Raw genomic sequence first — 12,488 nt, forward strand, 5'->3', positions numbered from 1 at the left:
AAGGTGTACATTAAATGTAAGTATGCAGAAAAGTTGAAAGTAATAGCATTTTTAAAAGACATAACACACACTCACCAAAGGAGAGCTGGTGCAGCTATAACATCAGTCGGTGCAGACTCTAAGCTTAGACTATTTTTAAGATAAAGAAAGACAGTTCACATTGATATAAAGTTCAATCTACCAAGAAGTCGTAATAATTCTAAATTTTCCAAAAAAAAAAATCTAAATTTCCATGCTCCTAATTACACAATCTCAAAATAAAGCAAATATTGATAAAACCAAAAGGAGAAATGGGTAAATTCACAATGATAATAAGTTTTAAGACATCTTTCTCCGTAACTGATAATATAAGAAAATTAAAAAATAGAAGGATACAGAAAATTTATGAAGCATAATTAACATATTTACCTAATTGATATTACTAGAACACTGTACCCAACTACCACTAAATACACATTATTCTCAAGTACACATGGAACATTTGTCAAAAATGACCATATTTTAGCCATAAAGCATTTCTCAACAAATTGGAACTGTATGAAATCATACAGAATGTGTTCTCCGACTACAGTGTAATTAAAGTATAATCAATAATAAAAAGAAAAATTTCAATTCTATATACTTGGAAAATAACCAGAGACTTCTAAATAACTCATGGTTCAAAGAAGTAACTATGCATATTTGGATTGTGGGATGCAAGTAAAGTCATTCTTAAATGGAAATTAATAGTTATACATCCAAGTGATGACAAGGGTGGAGTAACAAAGTCTCATATGGTGCCAGGAGGAACAAATTAATATAGCAACTTTGAAAACCTATTTGGCATTATCTGATAAAGGTGAACATACGCTTACCCCAAATCTAGCAATTCTCCTCCTACACATATTACAACAGAAGTGCATACCTAAGTGCATCAAAGAACATGTACAAGAATGTTTATATTAGCATTATTCATAATTTTTAAAAACTGGATATTCATACAATAGAACTTTTGTGTCTTAATGGGTATATTAGAAGGAAGTTGGAAGTTAACACTAAAAATATGTTTTTGGTTTCTTATTACAAAAATAACATATTTATTTTAGGAAAGTTAGTTCAATTCAATAAGCAATAATAAGAATATAAAAGTCAACTATGATCCTTCTGTATCAGTTATGAACTCTCTACTGCAAGTTTTAGAAAACCTAGCCAACAGTGACTAAACATATAGGAATTTATTTGTATCACATAAGAAGTATGTACTTTATGTAGTTCAGCTGTTTAACAATGTCATTTTAAAAACCTAGGCTCTTTTGATCCTTCTGCTCTATATTAGCATATTAACTTTTTCCCTTCATGCTTGTTGACTCATGGTTTCAGAATGGTTGCTGCCGGTCCAGGGATCATGTCCTTACAACCTTCATCCCAAACTGCAGAAGAAGAAAAGAGGTCGCGCTAGCAACTCACGTTAACTTTTTCATATCAAAGCAAAGCCTCCCACTCTAAGCATCTCAGCAGATCTCAATGCCAGTAGTGAGTCACATGACCATTCCTATGCACAAGGGACCCTGGGCAGATGAGAAAGCTTTCCTCTTTCTTTAGTAAGGGATGGAAAGGAAGAAAGAGGTTCAGAATGGCTTCAGTTTAGCCAAAAAAAGTCTACCAAGGCAGTCACACAAATTTTACCCTGTCATATTTTGTTATATTCACTTCCACTCTTTCTTAGACATAAATACGCTTATTAAAAAAAATAAATTTATTTATTTATTTTTGTCTGCGTTGGGTCTTCATTGCACGCAGGCTTTCTCTAGTTGCAGTGAGCGGGGACTACTCTTCATTGCGGTGTGTGGGCTTCTCACTGCGGTGGTTTCTCTTGCTGTGGAGCACCAGCTCTAGGCACGCAGGCTTCAGTAGTTGTGGCACGTGGGCTTCAGTAGTTGTGGCTCTAGGGCTCTAGAGTGCAGGCTCAGTAGTTGTGGCGCACGGGCTTAGTTGCTCCATGACATGTGGGATCTTCCCGGACCAGGGCTCGAACCCATGTCCCCTGCGGTGGCAGACGGATTCTTAACCACTGCACCACCAGGGGAGCCCTAAATACGCTTTAAGTATTTACAAAAATGAGATCATCCTTCACAAACTATTTACTAGCCTTTTTTTCACTTAAAATAGTATGGCAGTAAATACAAATGGCATAATAATTTTATATGCCTGCATGGTATTTCATTATTTGGATGTGCTGTAAGTTAACCATACCTTTATTACCAAATGTTTAAATTGCTTCTTAATTTTATATTCTAAATAATATTGTAATAAAGGTGCTTGTATATACAAATTTATTTTCTTAGAATATGTTCTTTGAAGTGGTTTTCAAGGAAAAGCATGTATACAATAAAAATTATATAAATATTGCCAAACATTGCCACTCTGGAGGAGAGTGACCCAGAAACCCACTCCTAGCTGTGTGCCTCATATTGGTGTTTTTCAAACACTGGTCTTGATTCATAATGGACAGTGACATCAATTTGTGGATTGTTAACCAGTTTTTTAAAAACCCACCTAAAACAGAATAGAATAGAATACAGTATTAGCATACTTTGCTCATATTTTAGTGAAACTTCTGTTTCCTCTGTGAGAGTGTGTGTCCTGTACTGTGTCATGAAGCAAAATGAGTATTTTGCCAAGGGTTACAGACAAAATTTTTAAAAAATGTTCCCATAGAGAAACACTCATGCGTGCCTCCTGATTTCCCGCACTCATTTAAAATTTCTGTTTGTTGTTAACTGCCTTGATAAGAAGTTCTATAACAGTAGCAGATTATAGCGGTGACGGCAGCGCTCCTGATTTGCTTCGGACCTAAATGAAAATGTGTCCCATGAAGTTTTTTTTTTTTTAAGATTTATTTATTATTTATTTATTTATTTTATTTAGTTCTGGCTGCATATGGTCTTAGTTGCAGCACGCAAGATCTTCGCTGAGGCATGTGGGATCTTTCGTTGTGGTGCCCGGGCTTCTCTCTAGTTGTGGCGTGTGGGTTTTCTCTTCTCTAGTTGTGGCTCACGGGCTCCAGGGCGCATGGGTTCTGTAGTTGTGGCACGCGGGTTCTAGTTGAGGCGTGTGAGCTCAGTAGTTGTGGCACGCAGGCTTAGTTGCCCCGCGGCATGCGGGATTTTAGCTCCCTGACCAGGGATTGAACCTGCGTCTCCTGCACTGTAAGGCATATTCCTTACCACTGGACCTCCAGGGAAGTCCCCCCATGAAATTTTTAAATGTAGCATTTTCACTGTTAATAACTAGCCTGTCGGTGAAGTTTTCATTTCCTCTTTACATCGTTTCATAAAGGTTTTCTTTTTTATTTATAAGGAGTTGGATTTATTTTTAGTTAACTGTTATAATTAATTTATAGTTTTATTACCTGTGGTCAGATAATATGCATTGTGCTGTATAATTTCTACTGTTTTGGAAGTTAATGCGATTTTCTTTGTGGATGAGGATATGATCAGTTTTTCCAACTTTTGTGTTTTTATAACAATTCCATTCTTATAAGAATTCTTTAGTAATAATTATGTATATTTGTGTATATTTATGATATATAAATACTCATTTACATTCTAAACTATTAATGTGGATTTGTAGCTGTTTCAGGCTTTTGAGACCATAATCAACTTGAATACTATTGAGAGAGCTGATTTTTTGGTTTACTTTTGGGGGGGTTTATTTGGTCTATTCCTTTATATCTAACCTTGCTGTGTAATTTTACCTAACCTGTAAATTTTAAAAATAGTTTATAGTTACCTCATGTTGACATTCTTGTAGAGTGTAACCCATTCACATTTATTTTGAATATATTTGATTTTCTCTTTTATTATGCTTTCAATATTAGGGCTTCCTAGATATTTCTTTTTTTTTTCTTTTCATGTACTTTGATATTTGATTAATTTTGTATGCTTCTTTTTCTTCCTTTAGTGATTTGGAAGTTATGCATACAACTTTCTTCTGTATATTCCAAACTTTTAAATCAATGTCTAGAATGAACACTATATATTGACCATCCCTTCCCTCCAACAACAATGAAAATGCTTTTCCTTTCCTTTTTGGTTAAATAATTGGGAACTTTAGATCCAGGTTATTACATTAAACATTTTTTTTAAATATGCACTTTATTTTTCAATAAAATATTTTCACATAACTACATTAATATTACTAATACTTAACTATATTTTGTGATTTCATCGTTTACTGCTATTTATTTTAAAACCCTATCTTATTCGTCCTTGGGTTCTTTTATTTTGACTTATTTCTCGATTAGCTTGAGTAAATCTTAATAGTACAGAAAAATGTCTGTCTGTCCTTAATGTCCATAATGTCTGTCCTTGCATGTCTGAATTCGTCAGATACTGTTTTAAAAGAATACCTAAAGTTTTGGAGTCAGATAAAAGTAGATTCAAATGTTAGCTCTTCCTCATTATTGCCCTGAGACAATGGGGAAGTCTCTTCACCATTTTTTTTTTTTTTTTTTTTTTTTTTTTTTTTGCGGTACGCGGACCTCTCACTGTTGTGGCCTCTCCCGTTGCGGAGCACAGCCTCCGGACGCGCAGGCTCAGCGGCCATGGCTCACAGGCCCAGCCGCTCTGCGGCATGTGGGATCTTCCCGGACCGGGGCATGAACCCGCGTCCCCTGCATCGGCAGGCGGACTCTCAACCACTGCGCCACCAGGGAAGCCCCCTCTTCACCTTTTAGACTCAGTTCCTCCTGTGTAAAATGAAGGCACCATCAGCAATTTTATAGGATACATAAGGATCATACCAAGTGTAAGTGGGAATCATTTTCTCTGGGCTACAGAAAAGCTCACCATCTGGTCTCCAGACCCCCTTGCCTGGGAACGTTACCATGCTTGCTGTTCTACACACACACCTTATTGTTTCTCACTTTGAACTGTGCTTCCGCTGCTGTCTTTGCTTGGACGTCCCTTTCTTCCCACTTCTAACCCCAACGCATGGGCCAGACACAGTCTGTAAGACTGAGTCCAACACGGGGATTTGAGGAAAGCTTCCAGAAGGAAATAATATCTGCATTAAATGTGCTCGTCTGAGTCCTCTCACCACCCAGTAAATGTGCACTTCACTTTAGACTTCAACTATTACACTGTTTGCACGGAATCCTCCTCCTACTAGGCTAGATTCTGGGATGCCACAGGATGGAGCAAACACAATTAGAATTAAATACACCACTATGTCTGAACGTAGTGACTAGTTCATAGTAGGTGCCCAGTAAATACACCCAACTAACAAACTGAGACTGGCACGTTCCTCTCCTGCCCTATTTTCTGATAATGAGGTTGGATGTCTCTTCCTTGGGGCAACCATTTCAACTTGTTCAGGGGCCTGGGGCAGAAAAGCTGAAGCCACAGCAGCTCCCAACATCTGAATACTTTCATTCTTTTACTTCATTTTGGGAGAGGTAAGGGGACGGCTCAGGACCCTTGCTTTAACTCAGTGATTTTTAGACTTGCCCATCAGTGCAGTACTTCTGAGTCCAGCTAGACTAGTGAAGTCTTTATTTTCTTATTCCCAGGCTAATCAGATATTAACCTCATACTTGGTTCTAGAATAGGCAAAGATGCACTAGAAGAATTAGTAGTTATAAAAAATCTATAGAAAAAAGTTTTAATTGAGACATTCTGTGTACTAATTAATTTTTGTTATTGTTGTTTCAAATTGGGAAAGACAACCATTAACCAATTTTTGCCAGTCCCTGTCATGAGACACCAGTGCTGTATAGGAATGACGTTTAAGAGCCTATGCTCCAGTTAAACAAAATTAGAATTAAATACACCACTTATCAATAATACATTCTTTTATTTCATGAAAAGGAACAAAAATTTTTGTTTTGACTAATGGTATTTGCTTCCTAAAATAGGCTCATCACCCTACCTTGATTATTGAAGAAAGTAACCATTTACTGTCTTTTTCCTTCTTAGGCTGTGAGGTTGAGATTCTTGGTGTCAGACCTACTTACTGCCTAGAATATAAAAATGTCCCAACGGATATCAATTTTGCCAATGCAGTCAGCGATGCTCTTGACTTCTTCAAGTAAGTGTCCCAAATTCTTAGCCATGCCACTGTTCTTCCTGTTTCCAGGACCAATAATGAATGTTAAAGTGGATTAAGAAGGCTTGGTATAGGTGAAGTATGTCTCAGAGAGGTAGCGAGCCTCTCACACGGTGATTGCTACCCTCTAGTAGAGGATGATTGTGTGTTGAGTAATTTTAGGTAGGGGCACCCTTTGGAAACGTTGAATTGAGAGCAAGGAAGTCCCCAGGGGTTGAGGACTTTCTTCTTTGTGTTGATGGAAAATAGAGAAGCAATGTAAATGTCAGCATTTCTCTAATCATGATATAGTGAATGCCTGACTCTCCAAAGATATAAGTTTTTGACAAAAGAAGGAAGATCTTTGGTGGAATAAGTTTGGAAAACTTGACTACTCTGCCATCTTCTTGGACGTGTACAAAGCCTATTAGCATATTAGTACATAGAACCTTTTTTTTTTTTTTCTCTTCCACATGGAACTATCACACCCAGTTTGAAAAATGCAGAAATCAGTAATGGTCTGAATAGCACACGAGTGTGTCAGGGAAACTGACTTATTTCTAAGTTTTCAATTAAAAAAAATGTATGTATTTATTTATTTTTGGCTGGGTTGGGTCTTCGTTGCTGCGTGCGGGCTTTCACTAGTTGCGGCGAGAGGGGGCTACTCTTTGTTGCGGTGCACAGGCTTCTCATTGCGGTGGCTTCTCTTGTTGTGGAGCATGGGCTCTAGGCGCCCAGACTTCAGTAATTGTGGCACACGGGCTCAGTAGTTGTGGCTCGCGGGCTCTAGACCGCAGCCTCAGTAGTTGTGGCGCACAGGCTTAGTTGCTCTGCGGCATGTAGAATCTTCCCGGACCAGGGCTCAAACCCATGACCCGTGCATTGGCAGGCAGATTCTTAACCCCTGCGCCACCAGGGAAGTCCCTCAATTTTTTTTTTAACACTCAGCAACTTCAACCATTCCTTTAACCATTCTCTCTCCCTAATTCTCTCCAACCCACTTCAGTAAGGAAAATTGATGTGACATTGTGAACTCTTTACATTGAAAAGAAATCTGGACAGGATCCTAAGGTGATGGGAGATCTGGGTGTCCCTGAAATCCAGGGTTGGGGGCCTCTTGCAGCTCTCAGGTAATTGGGCCGCTGGCCACATGTCCTTCTGGCATGGTTCCTGGGCTGAAAGCTATAAATGGCCAATAACAGATCTGCAGGCGTTTCCACCCATCACTCCTCACCCAACCGCTCCATTACAAATGAGCTGACCAGTGATGGAGACCAGATCCATGTGGAAAACAGCTGGCCACCAAGAATTTGTCAGCTGAACTCCAACAGGCAAGAGCTCTTAGCCCTTGAAGACTCAGGTCCCTCATGAATCAACGAGCTCCAACATAGAAGTCTTTCACAAAAGGCATATGTATTAATCCCCGAATCTCAACCATCACAATTCCAGTGTTCCTGGCATCTGGGGTTGACAGCTTCCTGACACAAAGCCATCAGGTGACTCTGTGAGACTTACTAGCTTTCTGATCACACGGAGATTTATGAATATGGCAAATAGCCTTAAAGAAACCAGCCCAGTGGCTGCTGTATTAAGGTGAAGTGTCTAAAATGTAGTGACCTGAAAGCATTTCGTTGAGCTTTAGTGCAACCAGTAAGCCTTGTGAAATTTTTCCCACATACAAGCCCCACCCTGGAAGTGTACACACCTAAACATAGGATGTTCTGTGTGAACCAGCACATCTGGGATGCTACAGGCACAAGTACAAAAGGCAGCTAAGTGCGGAGACATATCCGAGGGTATGATTTTGTGGAAAGTTCCATTATGTTCAAACGTGGTGGAGGAAATGCCATCAGTCCGTCAGTGTAATGAACATGGGCCTCAAAAGAGTTTAGGGATATGTATGAAAATGCCATTCCCAAGTTAGAACTTTTCCCTACTGCCTACACACGTGTGGAACCCTTAGTGACTTTTTGTTCTCTGCTGTCTGTAGATGCAGGGGGCATTTGTGTTAGTCATTCATACACTAGTGAGTATGAATGATGATAATAGTATTTGTGAGAGACAAGCAAATAATAACTTACCCCAATCCCCATTGTGGAGGAGGGGGGACATGGTATTTGTTAAAGAAGGGCCAGTCTGTTTTGTTCTAAAAGGAGAAAAGAAAACTTGACTAGCAATTTCCCTTAACTGGAAACCAGCATATCCTCCAAACCGTGAATGAAGTACACCTCAGGGTACAAGAACATCACAGCATCATTAAAAGGTGTGCCCTCTTGGCAAGTATGACCATGGTGAAGGAAGATGCCAGGCTGAACATTCTCTGGAACCGATCCCCGTGTAGTGAATGGAGTCGGTGTGGACATTCAAAAGCCCGGGCTGGTGGAGCCAAGTGTTCTGACCTTGGACGTGGGAAGTTCACATTTCCAGTCCTAGCCATGTCTCAGAGGTCCGTGAGGCCTAGAATCCTTTTTGGCCTATTTCCTCATCTGCAAAATCTGCAAATGCTTTTCTCTAGGGACGCTTTTCATCTCAGATCCAGAATCTGGAGGCACATCGAAGCCGCAGACATAGAGCTCATGCCGAGAAATGAAAGTGACTCCGTTTCACTGCTGCCTTTGCCTTGTCTCACGCCCCACTTTCTTGGGGTTGGTGGGATTCTTATAGCAGAATAAGAACCACTTCCACGTGGTCATTTGGCTTTAGCAGAATGTTTCCCCATTGGTGCGGGCTGTTGCGTTCTCTCAGAGTATTGGGGTCAGGGTGTCGGAGCTCCACCTGGGTCTCAGTGCTGGCTCCACTTCTCACGAGCTGTGTGATGTGGGCAACAGTACTGAACTCTCTGTTTAACGTATTCCTGCCTGATAGGGTTGCTGTGAGGATGAATGACGATAATGTATGAAAAGCCCTCAACGTAGTGCCTGACCTAGAATAACTATGATTTATTGAGCACTTACTATTATTATACCTTCAACTGACAGTTACAGAGCTCCTGCTGTATGCCAGACCTAGGCTGAGCTGAGATACGACGGAGAATGAATGCATCCCAGGGTGAAAACCCCCGCAATTTAGAGGGGAGGGAAGGACACATCAACAGGCAATTACAGCACAGTGTGAAAAATCACAACCCAGAGATGAACCAGGAAAGCCGTGGGAGTGCCCAGAAGGGCCACCCACCTGAGCCTGGGCCTCAGGGATGCTTCCTGGAAGAAGCACCATCTTCCTGAGACTGGAAGGATGGGCGGGGTTGTGCAAACCACGCTCTGGAACTACTGTGAGGTTCTTTTTCCTCTTCTGTGGATTGCAAGGCCCAAGGCACCACAGGCGCTAAGGATACACGTTCTCTCATTCCAACTGTCAGGGGAGACCACACCAGGAGAGACCAGGCCACCTCACTTGTGTGTTTGTTTAAATAGAGTTTTTCAAGAGAAATAAGGCAGTCTGCCAAGAGGATTATTTATTAACCCTTAAAGTCCAAACAAAGGAGTTAGCCTTCATTCCTTTTCCACTGCTTCCTCTTTTGTCAGTCGCTGTTACTGCTACCCGCACCATCACCATCATCAGCGTCACTGCTCTGTTCAGGTGCTTTGCGGGACGTTGTGGGCAGGGCAGTCACAGTGGGAAGCTGTGCGCTGTGTGGAGGAGGGGGAACATTGCACAGTGTTTTCTCCCCTACCCCCCGACTCCCTCAGCCTCCTACTCCAGGTTTGTCACTAGTTCCCACTCAGTCTCAGCTTCGCACGGAGGGTTAAATAGTTGGATTTTTACCACCAATACTCTGGCCGAGGGGGGCATTTTTCTGGGATGCAGAAAGCGTGGTCAGTGCTAGAATTCACCCTGTGCCCACCCTCAAGCTGACCCTTCCTGGGTCTCCAGAGACATCAGGCCCTGAACACAAACACAAACCTGTCTGCCTCCTGCAAGGTTGCCTGGTAAAGCTTGTTCTTATTCTTGCGGGTCAGTGAAACCTACAGTCTAGTGTTTTATTTAGAGGCTCCCTCGAAGACCAGCAATAATGGAGGAGACTTTTTTTTTAAACATTTTTATGGGAGAATAATTGCTTTACAATGGTGTGTTAGTTTCTGCTGTATAACAAAGTGAACCAGCTATACATATACATATATCCCCATATCTCCTCCCTCCTATGTCTCCCTCCCACCCTCCGTATCCGAGGAGACGTTTTTTGAATGATTGCTTCTCTTTTCTCTGAGCTTCTGGTGACAGCTGGTGGTGAGGGGAGTTATCAGAACTGTCCCCTGCCTGTCGCCACCTCTTCCGACTCCTGGGTCATGATGAGCTGAGAGGGGGAGGTGACCCATAAGCATGCTCCCTGACTTTTGTCACCAGGGTGCCCGGGACTGGCACCTTCTCCAAGGTTCTCTCTCCCTTGGAGAACCCCCTTGTTCTTTTTAAGGTATCACTGTGCCTGGACCACAGGGCAGGGGCTGGAGGATGCTCATGCCTCCGCCAGGACCACCGGGTGGGAGGGGGGAAAGCTGGCAGGGCCTCTCTCAGCTCTCACCCTGCCCGCCCCCTCCCCAGGAGCGGCCAGGCGGACCTGGTGGCCATCTACTACGAGCGCATCGATGTGGAAGGCCACCACTATGGGCCCTCGTCGCCACAGAGGAAAGAAGCCCTGAGGGCCGTGGACACCGTCCTGAAGTACATGACCACGTGGATCCAGGTGACCGAAAACCAGGACCACTGGGCTAACCTTCCCTCTGTCACTCTTCTTCTGTCTCCTTGACTGTCACACCCCTCGACATCTTCCTTCTTACTGCTGAGAGCTGACTGGGCCAGCTCAAGGGTCTGAGGGGTCTCTTTTCATCACACAATGCCCCCCCAGGTACCACGAGCTCCCTTGTCTTATAGCCAGGCCAGTGGCACTGAAATGACCCAGATCTGCATTACCGCCTGGCTCAGCTGGCGAGATGGCCTGATGCTTTACCAAACCATTCAGTCTGGTAACCAGATTGGTGTGGCTGTGGAACCCAGGCCTGGGTTCTCTCCCTGATTCTGCCACACCCTTACTGAATGACTTTTAGCAAAGTATTACTTTTAAACTTTAAAAATTTTTATTTTTTATTGAAGTATAGTTGATTTACAATGTTGTGTTAGTGTGTTAGTTTCAGGTGTACAGCAAAGTGATTCAGATATATATATGTAGAGAGAGAGAGAGAGAAAGAGAGAGATAGATAAATAGATAGATTATATATGGTTCTTTTCCGTTATAGGCTATTACAAGGTATTGAATACAGTTCCCTGTACCATACAGTAGGTCCTTGTTGTTTATTTTGTATAAGTAGTGTGTATATATTAATCCCAAACTCCTAATTTATCCCTCTCCTGCCACTTTGTCTTTGGTAACCATAAGTTTGTTTTCTGTCTGTGAGTCTATTTCTGTTTTTTAAATAACATTTTTTAAAATCCCATATATAAGTGATATCATATGATATTTGTCTTTGTCTGACTTCAAATATTATTTTTTTAAACTTTTGTGGGGTTAATTTTTCACACGTGTAAAACGGGCGAGTGATAGTTGTATTCCCACACAAGTTGGCTGAAAGACCCAAAGAGGATGAAAACAGAAAGGCTACCTTAAAAGGCTGGAGCCTCATATGTATTATGTTCAGCGCTAATCGGACGGGCACTGGCTCTCTCGTTCCCTCCCTGCAGCGCTTCTGCTATGATTTTGAACCGTGTCTTATAGGGCAGACAAGCAGATGATTAAATTCAGAACTGGGGAAGGAGGCTTTCTCCTATAACCTGTAGTTGAAAACACCTCTTTGCCAGACAGCTGGTGTAAGAGGGTCCCCGTCTCGGCGCTGTCCTGACTGCCTGTCTCCCCACAGGAGCGCGAGCTGCAGGACGACCTCAATGTCATCATCTTCTCAGATCACGGGATGACTGACATTTTCTGGATGGACAAAGTGATTGAGCTGGATAAGTACATCAGCCTCCATGACCTGCAGCAGGTGAAGGACCGAGGGCCGGTTGTGAGCCTGTGGCCGGCGCCCGGGAAGCATTCTGAGGCAAGACGGGGGAGAAGGGTGGTGGGGGGACGGGGGCAGAGCGCACCCTCAGAGGCCATGACAATGCGCTGAGTCTGTGTGTAGCTTTAAGGTGGAGGCACAGGGCAGCCTCGGGAGCCGGGACTCTGGCGGCAGATGACCCACCTGCCTCCGTCCTCGCCGCGTGACCTCGGTCCAGTGCTTCATCCTTCCGTGTCTTCCTTTCCCTGAAGCGGGCACTGAACGTTAGTGGGCACGAAACGAGACGAGGGTGTGCAGCGCCCAGCACGTGGCGCGGGGCCGGTTCGTTCTTGGCCAAAATGCAGCCCTTCTCCTGCGCAGCTGGGGACAGCGGAAGCCGGCACAGAAGGCCCTTCTCTGGAGGAAAGCCGCCAGGCTGACCTGTTCTCATCA

At 42.8% G+C, this 12,488-nt stretch overlaps 1 protein-coding gene across 1 annotated transcript in view; it reads left to right on the top strand.

The window, feature by feature from the left end:
* The window catches only part of ENPP6 (ectonucleotide pyrophosphatase/phosphodiesterase 6), a 93,973-nt gene that overhangs the window by 58,772 nt on the left and 22,713 nt on the right, over positions 1-12,488 (top strand). The window contains exons 3-5 of the mRNA XM_065899940.1: positions 5,958-6,069; positions 10,606-10,747; positions 11,916-12,095. Of these exons, the coding sequence (XP_065756012.1) occupies positions 5,958-6,069; positions 10,606-10,747; positions 11,916-12,095 (434 nt within the window). The remainder of the gene's footprint in view (positions 1-5,957; positions 6,070-10,605; positions 10,748-11,915; positions 12,096-12,488) is intronic.

This window comes from Phocoena phocoena, chromosome 21 (genome assembly GCF_963924675.1).
Source record: "Phocoena phocoena chromosome 21, mPhoPho1.1, whole genome shotgun sequence".
Taxonomy (NCBI): Eukaryota; Metazoa; Chordata; class Mammalia; order Artiodactyla; family Phocoenidae; genus Phocoena; species Phocoena phocoena.